Source organism: Caretta caretta, chromosome 14 (genome assembly GCF_965140235.1).
Source record: "Caretta caretta isolate rCarCar2 chromosome 14, rCarCar1.hap1, whole genome shotgun sequence".
NCBI classification, from domain to species: Eukaryota; Metazoa; Chordata; order Testudines; family Cheloniidae; genus Caretta; species Caretta caretta.
In genome coordinates this window covers 7,748,763-7,774,467 of record NC_134219.1, presented here as the reverse complement: position 1 = coordinate 7,774,467, position 25,705 = coordinate 7,748,763, and the positions used below count along the sequence as shown (strand labels likewise).

The following is a 25,705-nucleotide window of genomic DNA, read 5'->3' as shown; positions in this document are numbered from 1 at the left end:
AATTCACTCAAATTAAGCCTAGTTATTAGCCTCTGAAATATTGCAGTTTGCACATGGCTCCGTAGAAGCTTCTTAGAGTTTGGCAGATAAATTCTCTGAAGCTCCCATCTGCAAAGACTGCTTTTTCTGATAGAAGAAAAACAAAATAAAGCTATGGGAAACAAATTTAAAACAGAAGAAATATTTCTTTCTAATGAACTAATAACACTGAAAATGCCTGTTAAAAAGCTAAATTTCACTCAGGCAATCTTGACTTTGCTGTGTTTATCTACAGAAGTTTCTTCCTCCCTGAGCAAATCTTTCTTTTGCTCTGTCTGCTCCCAGATTTAGTAGGAAACAGACATATCAACCCTAAACTGCACGACTCAAAATGTTATAAGTATTTAAAAAAAACTGGGCTAACCCAATGGAATGTTTATTCATGCACTAACTGGGACATATTGCTTCTCTTAAAATGGATTAAACTTGCTCCTAAATAAAGATGAGCAATTGTCTAATCTGTGTCTTTTGCTAACTCCTCCCCCTCCCAATGATCCTCAGAACATCTCTTTTAGGAAGTTCTCCTAAGTTCCTTTGTCAATATTTTCATAATTCTGGAGGAGCCCATCTGGCCACTGTGTCTTACCAATACTCACTAACCAATTTTTCTCTTACCTATTCTGGGGTGACACTCTTCCATTCATTATTCCTTCTGACGCTTAAGGAAAATGTATTTCTGTCATCAACATCCTCTCTCATGAGCAAACGAAGCAAAGAATTAAATACTCTGCACTGGTAACCTATTTCATCATTAAGATTACACTGGGTAAGGTTTTGAAAAGTGCCTAAACAACTTGGGAGTCAACTCCTATTTTCAAAAGCCACTTTGGACCCTAAGTGCCACGGACTTTCAATGAGACTTATACTCCTAAGGGCCAGATTTTCAAAGGTATTTAGGGGTCTAAAGATTTAGATAAGTGTTTAGTGGGATATTTAGAAGTACTTCGGCACCTAACTCACATTCATTTAAATGGGAGTTAAGTGCCTAGGTGCTTTTGAAAACTCCACTAGCTGTCTAGCTGCATCTTTAGGTGCCTATATAATCTTGAAAATGTATCCCTAAATGGTGCCTTAATCACTTTTGAAAATGGGTCTCAGGCTCTTCAGAACCAGTTATGTATTTCTGAAAATCTCTTATAGACTTCATCAGTTCTTGACCATTTAACTCTTACATTTTGAAGTTTTTCTTATCCTTTATTTTTGCTCCATTTTAAATTGGGCATTCAATTTCAACTTCTAAAGTTTGCAGCCACCCTTTGTAGCTGAGGCTTTGTGTACATCTCACCTGCCATTTTCTAATATTTATTATTTGTGTTTCTTTATTCATACACAATAACTTTTTAAAAACAATGCATTAATTGCTAGATCTTACATATTGGCCATGAAAATATATAGTAGCCCACTTTGCTTTAAACAGCTCTCATGTTCCCTTTTTCTCCCACACCAAATTTCTTCTACCAAATATTCTGGGAATATTACCTTCTGAAATCTTTTTCCCTTTATTTACTTAGACTCTGAGTCATCCAGATTCTATTCCATTGTTCCTCCACTATAGGGCCTATAAAAAAAATTATCACGCTCAGAATGAATTCAAATTGACTTGAATACTGTATCATGGATTGGAAAATGGGCCAAGGACGATAAACTGAGAACTTGTTTAACATGTTCAATGCCTGATACGCTCTATTCTTTTTCACCTCTATCCACTATAAGTCAACTGATACCTGTTCTGGGCTATCATCTGGTTTCTGATTGTTCTTCAGGTCTATCTGTCCCTGTCCTTTGTGTTCTTGACAAAATTATGTCTTTGGTAAGCTGGCTCTCAGGATCAGCAGCTTTTCCTTGAAAGGCTCCCAAAGCTGACTGGGAACTGGTTGCAGATGGCAGAACAGCAGCAGGGATCACCTAGAACGTGCCACTGGCTCAAAAACAGCAGCATATTTCTCAGCATAGTCTCCCTATCCACTTAGGGTAGCTTACCTAAAGAAAAAATGAATAAACAAGCCTAAAATTAGAAGGAGACAGACAACGCAAGGACACAATGGGAAGAGAGATGATCACCGAGTCAGCATCAGGTGTACCCCAGTAAAATAAGGGTTAATTTGGCTTCGGCTATGCTAGCAAACATGTAGCCCTACAATGAATTACATTTAATTTGCTTATGCAAAATAGGCCCCCAAAATGCACCTTTATTGAGGGGAAGGGAAGAGAAAGAAGATACAATAAATAAAAGAGGCTTGCTCTATTTTTTATATAAATGTTATATACCGGTAAAAACTCAGCCATAGCCAGTAAAATAAGAGCTTTATTTATTTACTGTCTTGCTTACCAAAAGCACCCAGGAGCTGAATAATTACAAGAGTCATATAGAGATCACATCCCATTAGTTGCGCTTGTCTATTTGTTCTATGAGAGATGATTTTCTTTGATTTCTAGAGTGCTGAGCTACCCAAGTCAGATTTCTACTATTCAGGTGCCTACATCACTGCTTGTTAGACACACAACACAGTTAACTCCTCTTAAAAACACATAAGCACATACTCTGAATAGGTGCCAAATATGAATTTCTCACAAGGAGGGAAAATGGCTCACATGATAGATCTATTGTAAGACCTCACAAAAAGAATGAAACCTATGCCTATTACAATCAAACATTCATTGTAAGTCATTTCAAGTGTGCAGGACTTACTATTTGCAGTATTTTACTCATAACAATGGACACCAGTTTATTTCATTAATATTTCAGTTAATAAGTGTAACTAAAGAATATTACTGGCAAATCAGCTAATAAACATTTAACTAAATAGCCAAATTCTCCCAGATGCTTAGTGCCCTCAACTTACATTAGAGTGTTAATGCTCAAGCATATTTTGCCAGTCATGTTTTATATTAAGGATACATTTATAAATAATTTAGAAAGGTTACTACATGATTAAGAGATGTTAACTTGTTACAGACATCAGTAGCTGGGCATAAGCATATTAGCAGACGAGTACACATAAGAACAGCCATACTGGGTCAGACCAAAGGTCCATCTAGCCCAGTGTCCTGTCTTTTGACAGTGGCCAATACCAAGTGCTTCAGAGGGAATGAGCAGAAGAGGCAATCATCAAGTGATCCATCTCCATCATCTGCTCCCAGCTTCTGGCAGTCAGAGGCAAGGGACACCCAGAGTATGGGGTTGCATCCCTGACCATCTTGTTCAAGAGCCATTCATGGACTTCTTGTCCATGTACATATCTAATATTTTTTTGAATCCTGTTATAGTTTTGGCCTTGACAACATCCCCTGGCAACGAGCTCCACAGGTTGATTGTGCATTGTGTGAAATACTTCTTATGTTAATTGTAAGAACAGCTGCCCATAAATTTCATTGGGTGACATCTTGTTCTTCTGTTATGTGAAGGAGTAAATAACATTTCCTTATTCAGTTTCTCAACACCAGTCATGATTTATAGACTTCTATCATGTCCCCTCTTAGTCATCTCTTTTCTAAGATGAAAAGTCCCAGTCTTTATAATTTCTCCTTGTACAGAAATTGTTCCATATCCTTAATAATTTTTATTGTCCTTCTCCATACCTTTTCCAATTCTAATATATCTTTTTTCAGATGGGATGACCAGAACCGCAAGCAGTATTCAATGTGTGGGCATATCATGGATTTATATAATGGCATTATTATATTTACTACCTTATTATCTACCCCTTTCCTAATTGTTTCTAACATTGCTACCCTTTTTGACTGCCACTGCAAGTTGAGCAGATGTTTTCAGAGAAATATCTACAGTGTCTCCAAGATCTCTTTCTTGGGAGGTAACAGCTAATTAAGATCCCATCATTTTGCATGTACAGTTGGGATTATGTTTTCCTATGTGCACTGCTTTGCATTTATCAACATTGAATTTCATCTGCCATTTTGTCGCCCAGTCACCAAGAAGGCATTATAGATGGTGACAAATTATCATTATCAGCCAACTATTGACCTGTTGGATTAAAAAAAATAATTAACTAACCATTTATTAACACTATTAGTTTATAAATGGTTAACATATTATTTATAAATGTATTGTTAATATAAAGTGTGACCATTTTTCCTGCTTTTTTGGAGGGGTTCAAAATTTGAAATATTTTAAATCTGTAATTCACATATTTCCAGCAGGTTCATGATCAAGAGCATATCATTACAACTTCCTTGTGCTTGTAGCAAACTGTAATTACTGACAAACTGTTTTCAGATCACACATTTAGTGGTAAAATGCCCAAAACAGACAGACAGAATGAATATAATTTTGAGGAAAGTGATGATGTTTTAAAAGAAAGCGCTTTCTCCATACTTCTCAGCAATAATATTGACCTAGGCTTGGATTCTCCCCCACCCCCGCCAGTTCTGACCATGCCTTATATCACGCAAGTTCCTACCTTGTACCCTGTACTGACGTTATGCCAGGACCCATGATTGCTGATCCACGGTAGGCCAAAGAGGAGACCTCACTTTTCTCATAACGAATAGTCAAAACAAATGAACATTAGCTTCATCTACTTGCGGCAGCTAACGCCCAACACCAAGTGCATTACCCTTTCTTTTGGCACACGTCTTTGTGCTGCAGCTGTCTTGAGAAATGCATAACTAGATTTTCATTTCTACATTATCAACACCCTTCATGAACGAACACACACACACACACACAGTAACCCAGCTCAAAAAATTGTATACTGCACAGTAAAACCTAAAGGATGAAATAACACACAATCTATCAAGGGATTTTTCATATGCCATCATTCATTTCAGTAGTCTCCATTTAGTAAAATATTACTGATGAATATATAGAAGAGATTTAAAGTGTAAAAAAATGTATACTTTAAATGAGTTAAAGCTGCTGAAAAGGTGGCATTTGTTATCCAAATTCAGGGCCTATGATCATTTTGCATTTTGTGAACAACCCAGACTTTTTTGCGCACATGAAAAATAGTGACATTTGAACAACACTGAAATATCTTCTGAGAACATAAAACAACTGCTTCAAGTTTTTACCTTATTTACAACTTTATGTGGCATTATGACATTAGCACTTTTTTTTATCCCTTCTAAAATGGCTCTTACAAAAGGTTGTAAGAAAATAAAAAAAACAAACCAAGTGACATATTTTACCATTACATATAACCCGCTGGCCCCACTCCCACATCAACAAGAAAAAAAAACGTAAAAAAAGAAATCCTAAAATTTTCGCCACATTTTTTTGTGTCCGCAACATCAACTTTATTTGTCTACGGACAGCCTCAAAACAGCACTAGATGTCACTTTAAATTTGAAACACCAATATTCAGAGTCCAATGGGGAAAAGTCCAATCTTGATAGGATAAAATGTAAACAGGATCTTGAGTAGGAAAGACCTAATTCTTCAGCATAAATTTATTTTTCAGTAAGTACAATTGTACATGGAAGAAAATGAAAATATGAACTGGAGTTTTAAACACTTCTCAAAGGTATAAAATAAATCCTATTTCACGCTGCAGACCACAAGTATAGTACCTGATCCCAACATAGACTCAAGAGCAGTAGAAGCACCTATTCTTTTTGCAAGCGGAAGGCTGTTTTTCCTCATTTCCTCGGGTTAGCCTGTCTTTTATAACAACAGTGCAAAATTGGTAAACATAAAATCACAATGTCAGCGCTAAAGAAACAGGCTTGGGATTGTGTGCGCACAGCAGGCATTTTATTTAAGTCTGAGATAAATAATTTGGGTCAAATCCTCAAGTGCCTTATTAGGAAAGAGGAAACATGCCACGAATGTCTCAAAAAAACTGTAGATGTGGCCAGGAGCAATACTGAGTTCACAAGAGTTTGCTCCTGTAGAGCCGCGAATATAAAGCCATTCCCACCTGTGCCAGGCCCTGCTGATGCTGGGTCTGTCTAGGTGCAATGAGTAGCAAGTATTCTGTTGGAACATCCTCCGTATGTGCGACAAGAGGCAGGACCAACCATTCCAATTTGCATCACAGTAGGCAGGAAATATCTGCTGCAGATATGGGTTTTTTTGGCAGTTTCTCTTTACTGCACATAAGCAGAAATGTCCCTCGCTTAGTCTGAGACTTCTGCACCCGCATCAGTGCGTTCAGCGATTCAGGACAAAGCCCTTTTGTAAATATTTTCAAAGCTCTAATTAATCACTGCTTGACAAATAATAATTTCCGCTTAAAAAATTAAACTACTGTGCATTCCCTGAAACTAACATTTAAATGTTAAAATGATGCTGGTTCTGGGCCCACAGTTTAACGTTACTGACTGAAACGATCAGCCCAATCTTCTAAGTAGCCCAAAAATACACGCTACAAGAACGCACAGCAAAAATTATAATATATCTCAATGATGAGCCACCTCATTCTTTTTTAAAAAAAAGCATTTCTGAGTTTAATTCAATTATATAACAAGGGGGAAACATATGAAAAACATAGCTAGCACCACTTATATATAATCCTCACCTCAAACTTCTGTCTGAGTTCTACATTTCCATCATCATCAGCTTCTGGAATTGGGACATTGTAGTATTCACCTTCTTCTTGATTAAGCAACTTGTACCTGTGGAACACATGGGGAGCGGGGACGGGCCAAATTAATTTTACTTCTCTTTAAAATATGATTTAGTATCCTATATGTGGCCTGTCTGAAATATAGGATGAAATCCCATCCCTACTGAAGTCAATGGCATCATTCCCAGTCATATCAATAGCGACAGAATTTCAACCACTGTCACAATAGTGTAGTAAAACTATTTTATAAGGTTTATAGTGGACATGTAATTCATTAAATAAGACAAGGATCCGACAAGATGTTGTTTTGTAAAATCAGTTACTATACATTTCTGAGCAGGGTTATGCTGACCATGATATATTTACTGTTATAGGCTTGCATATTCAAGATCAAAATCACGCCCACATTGCCAAATTCTGCTCTCAGAATTGAGTTTGCAGCACCGGCTGGTTGCAGGAGGAGTTTCACACACACATTCAAATGCAGACTTTTGCTTTTAGTATTTTAATTTTGGGGGGATTATTTATAATTTAACTGCTCCGTGTTTAATTTAATGATCCATGAATTTACAGCATATGAAATTATGCAAAAAGCATAAGCAAAGTCTTGGGGTTGAAAATATTGCTATGTAACTTTTTAAAATTTCCTCTTTCTCTAAGGCACCTCTTACCATCCACATGCTGGCATTTTCATAAGCTCTGACACCCCAAATGATAGAGATCCCATGAAATCATTTCTAGTTGTTCGATCCCAGTCCCAAACTTCTATAGATAATCGTCGATCTTTGTCCGTAGGTTTCAATTTACTACAAAAGGGGAGAAAAAATTAGAAAAAAAATGGCACGTTTTAAGTTTTCAAAAGTACAACTCAATAAACCATGCAGTGCTACATAGATAACATAGCATTACAAAAGGATTTAACTTACAATGTAAATGACTCATTCCAATGTGGGTTTAGAGTGGAACGGATAGTTTTTGTTTTTTGTTTACTTTCATTCTTAGGGTCAGGGATAAGTTTCAGCTTCACATACGGATCTGAAAGTCCGTTTGGATCCATAGGGATTAAGTTTTTTGCTTCTCGTACTGCAAATATAAAATGTATATATGTATTATGCATCTATTAACAGAAGAGAAATAGCTTAATGCTATTTAAATAGCACTACAAAACATTATTAACAGAATAATAACGTTAAGTCAAAGGTAAGAAAAATGTAGATTACTGATTTTAAGCTGGTTAGAAAATAAAACTAACAAAAACCCTATGCAGATCCACTAATGAGATCAGGTGAGTGGACAAAACTTTGACTGCTGTGGGCTGAGGTTCATTTACGGATATTTGCTTCTACCCTGAGCATGGCAGGATGAAATGGTCGGTGAGTTAGACAATGCACATAAAACACTGGCACACAACAAATGTTATTTTCTGCCCATGGTATGATTGTTTAGCATCCAAACCGAACACAAAGAACTTCTAAGTTGGTAACTATTCTATGTGCCTTTATTAACTTGGACAAATAGCAGTACTGTATTACATTTTGCCGCACTTGCAAACAGGAATAAAAGGAGAATTTAAGAAGTCTGGGAACACAGCAAACAGATGCGTTGTTTGTTCAATTTCTGAATCATAAGACCCATCTTATTGTATTCAGCAGCCTACAAGAGTAGGATACCTTTGCAAATGTTGGTACCTTGACTACAAAAAGATGTTAAGTTGCTGCCATGAAACAGAGGGCTGAGAAGAGCATCTTTTAAATTCTGTAACAGTTTGAAACTGGTACATATACAGCAAAGGGGATGTTGGATAAACTGTAATTGATTTAAGTTCAGAAGGCATTATAAATGCAGTTGGATAAACCTGCAATATCTATGAAGCCAGGTGTCAGGGGCTATTTTACTTAATGTACTTTTAAAGACAGGTTTCAGAGGAACAGCCGTGTTAGTCTGTATTCGCAAAAAGAAAAGGAGTACTTGTGGCACCTTAGAGACTAACCAATTTATTTGAGCATGAGCTTTCATGAGCTACAGCTCACTTCATCAGCTCACGAAAGCTCATGCTCAAATAAATTGGTTAGTCTCTAAGGTGCCACAAGTACTCCTTTTCTTTTTGTACTTTTAAAGTAATCTATATGCTCAATTATATAACCAAAGGGTTGCTTATTTTGGTGCTTATACAGCCTGTTAACAGGGCCGCAGGTACCTGAATTGTGAACAACAGATTTCACAAGGATGTGTTGCATTGTGGGTAAGCTGTACACATTTTTTTATAATTTTATAATAATGGAGAACATACAATGTTAAACTCTCTACAGACTAGATATTCATGAAAATGTTAGATGGAGCCACTACAAGAATAGGAAAAGGCATGTCAGAAACTTAAATCAAGGTTACTATGCTGTTTTAATTATCTCAAGTTCCACAAGAAAGTTGTGGTTGCTTCCAATTTTCTGATATGGGGGGGGGAGCACAAATGTGCCCATTTTGTACTTTCTAGATTCTGAATTAACACCCCACACGGTATTGATCCCAAACAGGTGTGTGAGACAGATGAGAACAGTCTATAGTCTGCACACAGGGACATTCAAGTTGGGGGTCTCATGAGGCCATACCCTGAGAGGTGTCGAGCAACTGCTGACATCAGTGGGAACTGATGCATTCATCAGAGGATCAGTACACCCAGATTTTGGTCCACTTGTGACTGCATCAGCAGCAAGCCTTAATTAAACAGTCCAGCAGCCACAGCAGAGGAGTGCTTTAAATTAATGAGAAAATGTATTAACTGAAATTCTCCTCTGTGCAGAAAGCCGTCACAAGGCCAATGTGCCATGAAAGTCATGCTACCTGGAGTGTTTACGTGGGGCTTAAGTGGTACAGCAGCTTTGTGTTGGCCCTCAGACCAGGGGTGAATTTCACCCTATCGAGAAACTGTCCACACCCCCAAACTTGCCACTTTGTGCTGAACTCTAATTAACATTAACGCAGATTTCATTTGTGGAACAATCGCAGAGCTTGCAACAGAGATCCACAGGACGTATCACAGAGGACAATTTGGGCCTTTCAGTTGCAAAGCAAACTGTGGGCTGAATAAGCCTATCCAAACCAGAAATATAAACAATGGCTTGTATGTATAAAATTTTGCTCACTGGAGTAGCCTTCTGAGCTACACATTTCACGGTCCTGAGAGCTCCATAGTCCCCAGAACTGCTCTGACTTATACTCAGTCTGCCTATGAGCTCCGAAGGGCTATGAACAGCCAAGAACAGCTGCAGTGCAGCGGTGTTCTGGCCTTGGCTTCTTCCTCTGAGCCCGTCCCTTGGGGCTGCAAGGGATGCTGGCGTAGAGCTTTTCTGCCAGTGGTACACCATTCCTGAGTGCGGTGGGGGGCGAGAGGGGAGGAGGAGAGCAACTGCTTTTAAGACACTGGAACAGCATAAAGAGGCCTCAAGGCAATGGAGACTCTTGCCTCAAAACTAATAACCCTTATTTCTTGTTTTAAATATCTAAATTCAATCTGTCGTCTTTCAGTGCAGCAGAACATTCCATTTCCAACCACTGCCACATGCATGACAGCATTCTGTCTTGAACCAAGAGAATTCCCACTAATTCCAAATGTCACATACTAAGATGGCAAAATTTTCCTCAAATATTTTAATAAATAAACAAGCGACGGATTTTCTTTAACTTAACCCATCTGTTTCTGTCTAACTTTGTGTTTTTAAAAATTAATATTACACTCTCCCACCCGATTTCACAAAATGGTAACACTTTGCTGTGAATATAGTTAAACTACACTAACAGGTGTATAATTTCCTGGTATCCACAACCATTGCTTCTCTTTCTTTGCCTTTGTTTGTTGAAACGACTGAAGACACACACACTGGCTTTAGAGCAAAATAACTTTTTTTTATATAAGTTTTATATAAGTTTTATATTATGTTAACTGCTCTGAGACATCAAGTGTGGCAAGAACACATCTGTTGAGCTGACTGTATTGTGTTTCTGCTTTGGAATTTAAAAATTGCACATCTTTAGATCTTTAATTTAAATACTTCATGTTAATCATTCAGCCGGTGTTGAGATGTTTTACTTTGCAATTTACCAGCTGTCAAGCACAGATAAGAATGAAATCAACATAGCTTAACATGTCACATAATTTCATGTAAGTTCACAATACTATCAACTCATTATGCAATTTATTTACTTAGAAGCTAGAGGTGCAATATTTGGAAAATAACCATGCCCAATAATTGAAATGCTGGGGATACCTTTATTTTCTAAACATTATCACAAGCTGTAAAGGAATTTATAATTTTGTTGTAGGCTACAATTTGGTTTTACAGGGGGCCTTTCATTAATAACATATCCCTAAGTGTTTTGTAGAAATTGAGTTACTGTAGATATTGTAACCAAGTGACTTTGTGCATTCACCCTTTGCTTTCACAGTCATGGATATTAGAAACTATTTTATCTAGCCAGGACACGAGGATCCTGGAATGTAACCAGAGTCAAGGAAAGGAAATTTTGTTTTAACTTATCTCATGTCACAGCATCCTCCAAACACTGAATTGCATTGTCAGATTCTGAGTATAAGATGAAGTACCACCTAGGACTTGAACCTATGACTTCCTGGCCTAGCTGTTAGAATGGTACCATCTGAACCACCCAAGCATAATATAATACATTGTTTACTCTCAGGATTCATAGAGCTGGAAGAGGACAGCTTTCAGCAGTATCCAGCAGTCAAATGACTTGCAAACTATGGCACCATTTTCAGAATAGGATCTGTTTTCCTTCTGAAAATAAAGGCATGATTGTGGTGGATTTACAACTGTGCACTGCTGCTGTCAAATAGAAAACAACATAAACAATGACAAAGACCCAGTACGGATGTCAGAGTAAAGCACGGTGAAATGCAGAATTATTAGCTAACGTGACACAATAGTGCCATTATCCTAAAGTATTAAAGGTGCTATACAAAGTCAAACAATAATTTTATTCAGTACCATGTTTGCACAATATACACTCTTCAAAGTAGTAAAAAATATATACATTTTTGAATATTTGTCAACTAATAAGAAAACTATATGAGATATTTAAAAATGTCAGGGGGTGTGGAATGGGCCACTATGTAAATATCAGCTGACAGGTGTATTTGTATATTGTATTTATACTACTTGCTTAAAATGAATGACAGCGCTTGCCCAGGTGAAATTTTACTTTTTACAATACTTGTACGTATCACACAGAAAGCAACAAAAAGGACAGCACAGTCAAATGATCTGCTACTACATTGATTAAATCTCTATTAATCTACAGGATCCAAATGCATGCTTACAGCTGATAAAATGGCTGAGAAAATGTTAACTGAATACAACAAACTTATGTGAAAAATAAATGTCCTGTTTAGAAAGGCAGTGTAGTCCAACGGATACAGCACTAGATTGGGAATGAGGAAACCTGAGTTTCAGTTCTGGCTCTGACACTGACCTCCTGCCTCACCCCGGGCAAGTCACTCTGCCTCTCTATGCCTGAGTTTCCCCTCTTAGTTGATTGTAAGTTCTTTGGAGCAGGAACAGTCTCTTTCCACATGTATGCATTCCACCACCTGGTACAATGGGCCTTTTGGAACCTGACACTAAGGCAATACAAATAAGTAATGATAATGTTTATCAAAATGATGGCATGAGAAAAACAAATCAACCCACTAAACTGTAATTAGCAGTATCTTTTCAATTTGGGAGATAAAAGCTCTCCCACCCTAACTTCCATCACATATCTCTGCTTTTCTTTAGAAGAGAGCTCAAAATTAATGAATTGTATTTTACAGCACCACCAGACAAAGTTAATAGAGATGACACTGGATTGCATAAATGTATTAAATAATTTCAAAGCAATTTACCCATGATACTAGCACAATCATTAAGTGTATAATAAGTAAATTAAATAAATGCTTATACAATGCTTTAAATATTCAGAGCACTTAATAAACCCACACAATACTCCTGTGAAGTAAGCACTTATAATCCTCATTACACAAATGAGGAAATGAGCACAATACACAGCCCTGATTCTGCAATGTATTTAAGCACATACTTAAATGATTTTGTGAACTGGGGCCTAAATGACTTATCCAAAGCCAGCATCAGTGTAAGAGCTGAGATGAGATATCAGGAATTCCTCGCTCCTAGTCCCTGGGTAGAGTATGCAGCCACTCTTATCTTTGTATCTTATCTGCCTGACTAACATGGTTGTTCGTACGGGCCCCATCATCTCAGGATCTGAGAACCCAGCATAAAATTAATATTTCTCTTCCTTCCAGCCAGTGCAACAAATAGTCTGATTAGTTGATAGATTTTTGCCTGTGTGAGCAAGAGTGTATGTTGTGTGTCTGTGTGCGTGAAGAAATTATCAAGGGAAATCTAAAGTTGAAATAAATTGTGCATTTAATTCTGGGTGTAGTCTGTTCTGTGCTCATTGTTCTCTCTCGCGAGAGAAATTGTCACGGTATATGGCCAGCTGCTGTGAAAGTTCTGTCTCCTGCACTTATGAGCCTCCCGCTACTGATTTATAGTTTTATTGTTCTAGAAGAAGATAGCTGTCCTGAGGGGAAAAGGCTGCAGAGGGAGAGGTGATCTCTTAGGTAACACGGGCCAATCCCATGGACAGCTTTGACTATCAACACAGAGGCCTTGAACTGGACTCTGTATTTAGTGAGGAGTCATTGAGCATGATGGGAAATGGGGGGTGTCACACACACTGGATAGGTTTCGAATGTTCACATACTAAAATTGTGATAGGAAGAGAGCTATATGCTACAGTAAATGAGCAAATGTTATGCTCGTGCTGCATATTTTGAATGCAATACATAAAGTGTCCATTTGGAGGAACTGTGGGACAACAATAAGTCTCAAGATAAAACAGATAACCTGACTGAAATCAGCATCCGAGCGGGAAAGGAATCATATTAACCTGGTCCCAGGTTTGATGTTTACCATTTCTTTTACATTTTCATTTACGTATGTTTTAAAATTATTAAAGGAGAAAAAGATGTAGAAAACAAAAAGGTGCCACATAGGGTACAATCCCATTTATTCAACTATATTTTTAAGTTAACTGCACTGGAAAGATTAGTCATAATTGTTTCATAATATAAATTAAACCACCGGGTGGTTTAAACAAAGATACTTTTTGCAACTTGACACATTCTGGATGTGCACACATCCTTTCCTGTGTGTCACATAAAGGCATGGCATTCTATGGGAAGGGAAGAGAAGATTCAGGCTTCATCAGCCTCTGAGGTTTTCAGAAAAATGAAGCACCTCTTATTGTGATAGGCACTATATGAGATATGAGAACAAACAGCTGAATCTCCACACACAAATTAGCTTTCCAGCTAGACTATTTTAAAAACAATATTTTAATTGAGCAAGCTATATTTAAATGATAAAGTATTTTTAAAAAAATAATGTTTTTAGACCTTTTTTTTGCCATGCTCTAACTAGGAAAACGGACCAAAATTATAAGAAGCAACACGTCCAAAAAAGCCTAAATCTTGAGAGGTGCAGAGCATTAACAAATCCAGTGAGAGTCGTAGGTGTTCAAACACCACTGAGAATCAGGCCCCCAGTCCTTTATCTCAGAATCATACAAATTGAAGGGACCTCAAAAGGTCATCTAGTCCAGTCCCCTGCACTCATGGCAGGACTAAGTATTATCTAGACCATCCCTGACACGTTTGTCCAACCCGCTCTTAAAAATCTCCAATGATGGAGATTCCACAACCTCCCTAGGCAAATTATTCCAATGCTTAACCACCCTGCCAGTGGGGAAGTTTTTCCTAATGTCCAAGCTAAACCTTCCTTGCTGCAATTTAAGCCCATTGCTTCTTGTCCTATTCTCAGAGGTTAAGAAGAACAATTCTTCTCCCTTCTCCTTGTAACAACCTTTTATGTACTTGAAAGCTGTTATGTCCCCTCTCAGTCTACTCTTTTCCAGACTAAACAAAGTCAATTTTTTCCATCTTCCTTCATAGGTCATGTTTTCTAGACCTTTAATCATTTTTGTTGCTCTATGTAGGGAGATACTATTCTTATCTGAAAAGATTATTGCTCTTGCAAGTAACTTAGGCAGCATATATTCACCATATATTCTCTATATTAGGCAAAAGTCCGTTCAAATGAATGAAATATCTGCATCACTGACTTCATGACTTTTCAGCATAGAAATAATGGATATGTTGAATGAGTGCATAAACTGTTCCACAATAAGATGCTAACCACACGATACACAAACATAATATGTGCTCAGAGCAGTACTTAGTCCACAGAAACTTGTCCCATCAATTCTTACTTTAAAAAGTAAACTGAATATATAAAGATAATTTTTTTTAAAGTAAAAAGTAGACTTGCCCTGGCATGTGTGTAGTAAGCTGCAACTTGACAGGAGTTTTGCATCTCTATCTATGCTCCACTTAACAGTTGTTCTTACTGTTTGCTGCTGGACTTCTCCAGGACTGGTGTCAGGATGTCCTCAGTGGAGGTCCTATGTCTCTAGAACTTATTCCTTCTTGTATTCTGCCAGAGTCTAAATTTAGCTTCCTTGTACCAATCCCCTTCTCTCCTCCATTTATAGGTATCTGAGGAAAAAGGCACTTGGGAAGATGAGATGTGTGCTGTTCCCACTCCTCTCTACAGGTTGCAAGAATAGTAGGGAAGTCTGGAAGGCAAGTGGGAGGCTCTGAATGAGACACCGATTGCTTTCTGTAGCCAGGGGCAGCTCTACCAATTTTGCCACCCCAAGCAGTCGCTGGACACGGACTGCCGCCCCATTCTAAATGCCGCCCCAAGCACCTGCTTAGAAAGCTGGTGCCTGGAGCCGGCCCTGTCTGCAGCCCACCACGTCAACTCTGGCTGAGAGGACTTTAAAGTTGGGGAAGGGATGACTCCAGCTTTGTGGCAGTTTTCCCCATTCTCCGCTGCTCCTTTTCTCTTATCAAATCTTCGTCCATGAGGCAAGAGGCAGGGGAAAGATAAAATTTCTCTTTCAATCCTTGAAGAAATGAGCCATTGTTACCATAATTTACTGTAAATGCTGTTGAAATGCCCAGGAGGGATTAAAGTTGGTACACTGCCCTTAACTGAATCATTGCAGTAAGATATTGTATGGTCATTAGTATTCTGAGGACTCAGCAGGACAAGAGTGAAATGGGATAAGCGAAGGATGGAGCAGCAGCCTTCAGTATGAATCTCTCAAGCTAAACATAATTCTTTAGCTCAGTATATGTAATTTTAGTAATGTGCTGATAGCTTTGGAGCTTGGACAGTTCCAGCCTCTGACAGAAACAATTTCTTGACTTTTATTCCTAGAGTCTAATATGAGACAGGTGAGGAGCTGAATAAAGGATATTTGCCCTGTACAGGATGTACACTATTGGAAGGTTTTCATTAAAACTCCTGTGAACACACCTGCGCAGTAATTTTTAACAGTGTTCTCACCCTAATTCTCTGTGTTTAAACTCTACCTAGGGATGCTTAGCATGAAACGAAGCCGAATTTCCAGTTATTAGTTACACTGATGCAGAATCATTCTCTGAGGCTTAGATACGGAGAGCTCCCTGGAGAAAGAAATAACTGAATAGCCTTGGCACAGGCTGCTGATCTAGGAGGCAGCACTGTTAGCTAGGGGACAGGAGAGTAAGTTGCAAGACTATTTCTTTCCTACCCCTCACTGCAGGAAACACTGAATGGGGAGAAAAAACAAAAAACAACCTTCCAGAAACAATAAAGGAGGAGTTCAAAGATTAACTGGGAAGGAAAAGACGTAACTATCTTCTAAACACAGGCTGTTAAAGAAAAAAATGTCATTATCTTGCTCCTTCTTGTTTTAAGAGATCTGGCCTATCTGTATTTTTGTCTGCATAATTAGTACCCTTTGACATCTTTTTTCAACTGATCAAGCATTTCTTTTCTTGAGGGAACAGGATGATGATACTTGCACTGAACAGAGAGCGTAAAGAACTACCATCTCATTGGTCCACCTCTTTGATGACATCCTATTTTTAACAAGACAGGTCAGATTCCTGTAACTGGGGTGTCAGGACGCAGAAGCAATTCCCCTCTCCATTAGAAGCATGATATTTTGTGTGTGGTTAAAACAGAATAAGCCAAATGGAAAATATCCCTAAGAAAATGAATTAGGAGTCTTTTTTGGAGACCACCTGTCAATTGGCGTTCACGCTGAGGAAGCCACAGTTTAACTAAAAAAACTAACGCACGCACTTCCTTCTCTCCTTTGTGTGACCCTTTACAAGCTTGAATACTTGAACGATACGAGGAGGAAGTGTTCTATTTTACAAGGTAATAATAAAGTTCTTGAGATGCTAAATAAGGAGACCAACAACAATTATCCTGATGATGGATGGAGATAACTCCGTAGGAGAAAATGGTACCTGTGCTGTGATAGCATCCTTCTTTCATGGGACCAATATAGGAAAATATTCAATGGAATACGTATTCTCTCTTGCACTTCCAGTTCTGCCTGTCACACTTACTGGAGCAGAGTTATGGTAGCGGTCAGCAGAATAGTATTAATAAGAACAGAACAGTATTAATGATTCATACTTCAGTAATTATCCTTTCCACTTCTCTATGAAGACTTTTTATGAAAGAATACAATAACTGTTTTGCAAACACTAGCTAAAGAAGCCTCACTACTCTATCATGAGAAAGGTAAGCATTTATCCCCATTTATAGATGGATAAACTGAGGTACAATCTTTTCCAAGGTCACAGACAAGCTAATTATTGAGTTTGAATTAGAACCCAAGAATGTCTTGGCCCCCAGACTTCTGATGAGATTGTGCTTTTCTCTAACTGCTTACCATGCATATGACAAGCCTTTACAGCCTGCAAGACTCGTCTATTAGCAACATTTGTTTTGCTTTATAGTCCTGTACTTGTATTCTATTCATGTGAAGAACAAATGCACTTGCAAAACTGCTCTATTGTGACCTTCTCTCACAATTATCACATTGAAATGTTTGCCCTACGGAGCTACTTGAAAAACTCAATTGTGTAATCAGCACCAAAATGAACTACTTACGCCACGGTTCTTCTGTGGCAGAGGAAAACAATTCTGTTTCTAATTTCCATGTAGTCCATCACCACTACAAAATCCTGTAATGTAAGGCTTTCCTCTAACAAATGACTATTCCTAGCTACGCTAAATCCTCTGAATATCCTGTTGGAGAGCAATGCTCACTTATTACTCTCACATTTACTGGATCCTGATGCCATAATGAGTGCGGAATATGAAAATGTCTGCATTTGATAGGCGATCTATCCAACAAGGTATACAAGAGTGATTAATTTTCTTGACATATTAAGGTGAAAAAATAGCTAATTTTAATGTTATCATTTTCTTGGGTCCTTTATTAATATATTCTTTCACGCCAATAAGAAATTTACCATAGTCTCTACTACCCTTTAATAAGAACTTGGAGCTACTGGAGTTTCTCTACTTTAAATTCACACCGAGAAAGATGTGCCTTTTTTATTACAGAGCTGGAGATCTCCTGGGTTCTATTATACTGTTTCACTAGAATATATTATTAGTTATCTCCCTTTAAACACTTTCTCTGTTGTAGGATAGGATACCTTTTCAGAACAATGTGAGTTTTGACAGGGAAAGCACTTCCTTTGCAATATGAAATTGCCAGCACATGGTATCAGACCATCAGATCCTTATTTTATTATCTGTGTTCTTCAGTTTATATTTTGAAATACTTCCATAGGGTTATATTAGATGTAGTTTAGTTTGGGCATTTGTGTCTCCTTAAGGAAAGCATTAAGCTACTACTTTATGGTAAAAGCAAACTTACTACTGATCTTAGTGGGAATCACAAGGAAACAGCTTAGAAGAGCTGGCCCACTCTACAATGAGCACAGCAGGCGTTGGATGCTGGGATCACCAGAGAAGGTTGAAGAGGTCACCAGGAAGCAAGAGAAAATGTGCAATTATATTCTGTTACAGTACAAATCCCTCTCACATGCAACAAATCTTCTGGGATCACCTTGCTCAACAGCAGTTACCAGCAATTCCCAGTGACAGCTGGGAGTTACAAGCTGGTCAAGTAGACAGATTGCTCACACACATTCATTTTTTAAAATCACAGCTAGTACCTTGTAGGCAGTAATAAAGTAGCAAGTCCTTTATTTCGGTGATACTCTCGGTGCAGAACAATATGAAAGTGATGTTTATGAGGCGGATGCAGAAAGATTCTAATGTGAGCTCACTGCTAACCTCATCTGAACAGGCTGGCTTTTTAAAATATGGATAAAATGAATGGAAAACCTTTAGAGAAGACAAAGAATTCTCACAAGGACCCAGAAATTAGTCAAAATTCGCCAGGTTTCATCAATGATGTGGCAGAGTCGTGTCACTCAGCTGTTTTATACTTGTAAGTTTTGTGGCTTCCCTAACAAAAACTTGAATGTTCACAGCCATTAATGTAGCTTCTCTTCGATTAGGAAATATTGACTCCAACAGCCAGGAGTAATTTGGAAAATATACAGTTGGAATTAGGGGCGAGGAGAACTCCACTAACTCATAGCGAGGCTATATTACATGGCTGGGCAGCCGTCCACTGCTCCTATCTTCTTCAAAGATTCCAAGGCTACTTTTTTGCTTTTAATAACACAAGCCTCATTATATACAAAACTAGTTCCTATATTCTCCATAACTGAGGAACATACACATCCAAAACTGACTACAATGGATGGCAAAATAGTTTTTTTTTTAAGATTGAGAAGTTTACGTAACATTAGGAACATAAGATGACTGCAAGTCAGTGGCTCAAAATGAGTGATTATGTCAATTTGGCAATTCTCTGTTATAAGATGCTGTCAAATTCAACTCCTAGCAACTGTTAGGCCAGGGTTTAAAATCTCAGTAATGTGACTATTTTTTACATTTCAGTGTACCACGCAAGGTTATTTTCTCACAACAATTTCCGTTAGCTCAGTATAAAAATAATTTTAGAAAGGAGGGGAAAAAATCAAAAGTCTGCCACCTACAGATTCACTCACTGCACAGAATCAGATGGTAAGATTATAAAATGGGATCAGCAAAAAACAGAACAATTCAAGAAAGGAGATGTGCTTTCATATTCATCAAATATATATGTGCTCTGAGTGGAAGTCAATACAATATAACAAGCAGCAGGCTTGGGAATAATAAAAGCATGTTTAATAACAGCAACCTGCCAACAAACCATAATGTTAACATTAAGTTTATAAGGAAAAGGATACATAGAGCTAATTGAAAACTATTCAAGAGATTTCCTAAACAAAGAGCAACAACAACAAAAACCCAAGGTTTACTGCCTTCAGGTGCATTGAAAAGAAGAAGAGCTCTAAAACCTTTTTTGCTTAGTGAACCATGGATTGCAAACTCCAGGCCAGCTGAAACAGAATTTGGTATTAATATTTTAGAACTGCCACAAAGAAGCATACCTTCTTGAATGAAAGGTTAGGGTCAACAAAATGTAGAAAATGCAGTATTTAATTGTAATGTGTGCATAAACTTATAAAATCTAGTGAGCAGAGTAGCAAAGCATTTCATTTGTCAGGACCAGGACATTGCATTTGAAGGAGATGCTGCAACTGCAGACAGCTGTTGAGCTGAGGAATATATAAATCTTTCAACCTGCATGCAACACAATTACCGCAATTTGCACAAAGCTCCTAAATGAAAATGGAGAATTGTCCTGGCTACTAGTTTCAAATCCACTTCCCCTTGTTAGGTCAACATGACCCTGCAACCAATTTCAATTTCTGACCAATGACAGACGTAATTTTTTGTAAGATCTTTCAATCCAACAGTTGTGTTCAATGGAAGGGATAAAGAAAAGAAAAAAAACAAGAAAAAAGAAAAAAGAGAACTCCTTCTGCCACTCCCCAGACTTTTCACGCCCTCCCTGGAAGGAATGCTAATTGTCCTAGTCTCCCACTGACCTCCCAAACTAACACCCTCTTCCTGCATTTGTAAAACTCATAGGAAGCCAATTTCTAGGTATTATCCATTTAAGAACTTGCTACTTGTTCAGCTCAATAAAAAAAATTGAACAAAACCTTTAAAACATGTCAGGGTTTTCTTCCCACTGAACCTCTAGAGTGGAAATTTTCTTGTTTCACAACCATATCGGTGCAACACTGTCAGACACATTAAGCAAAGGGAGCAAACTGTGGACTCATCTACTAATGTATTAAAAGTCCTTTTGTGTGGTCCAGGCTCATCTTTCTATTTCTCTGTTTAGTCTCCAATGTAATTAAAGAAAATTAATTGTAAAGAAAAAATGTAAAGCAATCCAATTAACTGCTATAAATAAATTACTGTATGTATTAATAATATATTGCTCCTCTATAACATTCTCAGTCTACAAAAGTCAAAGAACCTTCACAGTGCCAATGTCTTAAGCCTTCCAGCACCCTTGGGATGCATGAGAGAAAGAATTATCCTCATTGTACACATGAGAAACTGAGACACAGAGAGATGAAATGACTTGTCTGAAGTCATAACAGAAATCAGTGGCAGAACTGGGAATAAAAACAAGGTCTTCTACTGAGCAGTCCTCCTTAACCACAAGCCCATCTTTTCTCCTCATGGCTTTGGGATCACTTTTAAAATCATCTGCCTTCTACACATACAATAAGAAAGAAAGTACACATCAGTTTTGTGGCAACCTCATTTCCTACAACTGCCCTAAGTGGTTTGCTTCTTTCCATTCCTAATTGACACCAAACAACAATTTTTGGAAAGACAGTGTTTGGAAAACATGATGCGAAACTTCACTTATGAATCTGATCCAAAGCCACTGCTTTAACTTTTCAGCGCAAGAAAACATTTCCGGTGCTAATTTCATAGCAATTAATATTACCCTTAAAACGATAACCCTATAATTAGAAGCAATTAACATACTGCTGAAAAATGAGCTGCCCTGTCAATGTTGATTTCTCTTCCCGTTAAAGCCATGATATTGAAGAAGAGCTTTACAATAATTTGCTTCCACTCTTCTGAGGGGTGCTACTGTTTTGCAGCCTTCCATGACAATTATGCTCTTTTCATTTTCATGGTTTGTTTCAGATGTGCCAATAAAGCCAACGTGAACTAATCTAGTTAGAATCAAAGATTATTCGGCTTCGGTAACAGATTCATCAGCGTGTAGCTGACAAAGAAAAACAGCTTTTGCCTTATCACTAAGAACCCTAAGTCTCATTTTTAAAAATGCTATCCAAGGTCTTCACAAAGAAGAAAGGGAAGTACAGATTTTCACACAACTGTGCACCTCCTGCATCCCATCCACATCCAGTGATTACGCGTCAGAAGAAACTTGGATTTTAACTGTGGCAAACAGGATCCAGAGTGAATCATTCTCCTCCATGGGAGATAAATCACTGCTGAATGCATGTTTAACATTTAACTGAACTCCAGACCAGCGTGTAAAGTGGAATTGGAGCCGTGATGTAAATAACTACATTATTTTCTATTAGGAAAGCATGAACATCTTCTCCTCTATTCCTATTATAATAGTCAAGCTTTGTGCTTTTCTAATAGACCCCAATCTTCAGTGGGCTATGATGAAAGAAAAGCTACATAATGGAAAATCAAGAGAAAATAATGGCTCAAATTTGGATCATGTAATAGATCAGACTTTGACAGTGTCCTTTAATCTGTACCCAAAGCATTAAGCTACATATCTAAAAATATTCAGAAGAGCGCCAATTGCACTTCATATCTTTTTCCTCTGTTTTTTGTATATGACTTGTATGTTACACTGTTAAGCAAAGCAAGGGCTCACTAGGACTCGTCACAAACCAAAGCATTTAAAGCCTGTTCCACCCATACAATGGGTGTGAAAGGGTGTCAGCAAATGTCCTGCAAAACAACAGAGTAGAAGGCAGGCAGGCTTCAAGTTTAATAATTCTCCAAACAAACTCTAGGTCATGCCTCCTGAATCCTCCCTTCATCCCTGATCACCAGACAGACCAGAAAGTTTCCTAAACTGTGAAAGTAATCCTAATCACTTACCCATGTGGTAATTTTTACAAAAATATCCTGGATTTTCGTAACGTCTGGTCATCCCAGTTAATCTGAGCTGTGGATAAAGACCATGTAGGTTGGGTTGCTGTTTAAGAAATACATATTTTTGTTTACATCCCGATAATGGTAAACCAACATTAAATCAAACCTCAGGCATCTTGGCTGCACATCCAAAAACCTACACTCTGTACCAGAAAGAGCAACATAACTTAAAGCAGTCCAAGAGCCCTTTAGTTATCTCCAGATTTACTCAGTTTTAAACAATTAGAGCAGCAAGGACATCTTCCAGTCAGATAGCAATCTACATCCCCAAAATGCTTTATTAAGCCTCTCTATGACGCTCCAGTATAGTGCAGCCTGCCAGGGAAGGAAAATGGCTGCTTGGCGCTATCTGGTGCACAGCACTCCGCTTAGCTTAGAGTATATGGGAGGTGAAATTTTGTCTCAAACATTGGGGTAATTCCTACACAATTTTTCGTAAGTGCCACAAGGTCTGTAATCTCCATGCAGACCAACCAGGATCTCTGCTTTTAAGGTCTCATCTTGAAGTCCCCACTAAATAAATTACACAGAATTAAATATATCTACTTCTGAAGGACTGCGGCCATCCTGCCAATGTTCTCCAGGTTGCTTTGATATTTTAAATGCACTGCTTAAGCCACTAGGCCATTGCCATCTGGTTCAGTTCCCACTTCCCCCCCAATACTATTCAGAGGTGCAAATTACCACATTAGCAAGTATACATGTGCAGTAGCCCCTTTCCAAACAAAAGCCACCTGAACCTCCTTATTGTCTTTCTACGTAAAGTACTCAAAGCCACTTACTCAACAATACTGACTCACAAACTGTAATATACTAAGCAGCACCTCACTAAGGGCTTGGCTACACTTGCAATTTACAGCGCATTAAAGGAGACCCGGGCGCACTAGCTCACTACTCACACTGGCAAGGCATGTAGAGCGCACTGACTTTGTGGCTGGTCCACTCCTGGTACTCCACCTCAGAGAGTGGAATAACGTTTTGTGCACCCCTGCTGGAGCGCTGCAGCGCCAATGTGGACGCCCTGGTCTGTTAGTGCGCTCTGATCGGCCTCCAGAAGTGACCCACAGTGCCTGTTCTAGCCACTCTGGTCATCACTTTGAACTCTACTGTCCTGTCCTCAGGTGACCAACTGTCAGATCCGCCCTTTAAATTCTCTCAGAATTTTGAAAATCCCTTTCCTGTTTGCTCAGCCAGGCGTGGAGTGCTCACAGCGAATCTTTCCAGGTGACCATGCCTCCACGCACCAGGTGATCCCCAGTATGGAGCAATGGCAAGGTGCTGGATCTCATCAGTGTTTGGGGGGAGGAAACTGTTCAGTCCCAGCTGTGCTCCAGACTTAGGAATTATGATACCTTCGGGCAGATATCAAGGGACATGATGGAAAGGGGCCATGACCGGGACGCACTGCAGTGCAGGGTTAAAGTGAAGGAGCTGCGGAATGCCGACCGCAAAGCCCGCGAGACAAACAGCCGCTCCAGTGCTGCCCCTGCGACCTGCCCTTTCTACAAGAGCTGGACGTGATACTGGGGCGGACCCCACCTCCACTCCGAGTACCACCATGGACACTTCAGAGCCCAGTGCAACAAGGCGGGAGGAGGAGCAGCAGCCAAGAGGGAGTGAGGGTGCTGAGATGAAGGAAGACACCCTGGAATCCCTAGATGCATGCAGCCAGGAGCTGTTCTCAAGCCAGGAGGAAGGTAGCCAGTCACGGCAGCCGGTGCTTGGGGAGGGACAAACAGCAGAGGAGGTTCCTGGTAAGCGGCTTTTATTTTGGGAAGGAAGTTATTCGGTGCGGGCTCTTGGGGTGAGGAGGGTTTGGGCAGCATGCATGCCTAGATGCAGAACAGGGTGCTGATGTGCTTTCTCACATCGTGGTAATCGACCTCAGCGATCTCTTCAAAGGTCTCATCCAGAACTTGGGCAATGCGCTTGGGCAGGTTTCTCAGGAGAGCCACTGTGGTCCTTGTCCCAGTAAGGCTAACTTGTCCATGCCACTGTGCCGTGAGGGGCGGGGGGACCATTGCTGCACACAGGCAAGCTGCATATCGGCCAGGGCAGAATCCGCACTGCAGAAGACGACCCTCCCTTGCTTCCCAGGACACCCTCAGCAGTGAGATATCTTCCAGGATGAACTCCTGTGGAAAATGTGGGGACAGTGTTCAGTATAGGGGCCCCCTGCTGCTGTTGGCTCTCCCCAAGGCACAGAAACCCAGAGGATAGTACAGCTGTGAAACAATCAGTCACGCTTGACCCTGTGTTTACTCACCATTTTGGGGCTCCTGTGTGTTATGTGCGCTCACTTTGGGATGGTCAAATTATGCTATGGTGTAGACTGTGCTTGCCCTTAAATACGGGGGAATCATTGTTCTGTCTCGTGTGAAGAAGGCTGCCTCTGTTAAGTGCTGCATTTTGCCTTTACAGATGCAACCTTTAGATCTCAGCCGTCCATGTTATCACTGGCCGAAAGACTCCAAAGAATCAGAAAGAGGCCACGCAGAAGCAAGGAAGACATGTTGCATGAAGTCATGCAGCATTCAAGTAATGAAAAGTGAAAAGTGCAGGAGTGGCAGGACAGTGAAAGGAGGATCTGCCGGCAGAACGAGGAGCACCGGCACAAAAGCGCAGTGCTCTGACAGCAAAGTACGGATCGGCTGATAAGCATAATGGAGCACCAAGCAGACTTGATCCAGGAGCTCTTAACCATGCAGGCAGAACACTACCGTGCCCAACTTCCCCTGCAGCCCTTGTCCCAAAACTCTTTCCCTTGTGCCCCCATGTCACCTCCAACCCACTTTCCCCAACATCTGGGTTCTAACAGCTGCCTCCAAAACCTGTGGTTTCATCACCCAGCCCTGAAAACTATGACCCTTACCCACTGCACCCAACCCCCATCACCATGCAGTATAGCCATCCTGAAGTGCAGCACTCATTGCACAGCACTCCAGACAGGAAGGCTGAGTATGATAACAGGACATATGCAAATCTGTGATTGTACCGTTCCCC

At 39.3% G+C, this 25,705-nt stretch overlaps 1 protein-coding gene across 1 annotated transcript in view; it reads right to left on the bottom strand.

Annotated features, from left to right (window-relative positions):
* Nucleotides 1–25,705, bottom strand: part of PRKCA (protein kinase C alpha) — a 317,605-nt gene that overhangs the window by 66,386 nt on the left and 225,514 nt on the right. Inside the window, exons 6-8 of the mRNA XM_048817528.2 lie at nucleotides 7,493–7,649; nucleotides 7,238–7,372; nucleotides 6,519–6,615 (exon numbers count right to left, since the gene is read on the bottom strand). Coding sequence (XP_048673485.2) covers nucleotides 6,519–6,615; nucleotides 7,238–7,372; nucleotides 7,493–7,649 — 389 coding nt within the window. The remainder of the gene's footprint in view (nucleotides 1–6,518; nucleotides 6,616–7,237; nucleotides 7,373–7,492; nucleotides 7,650–25,705) is intronic.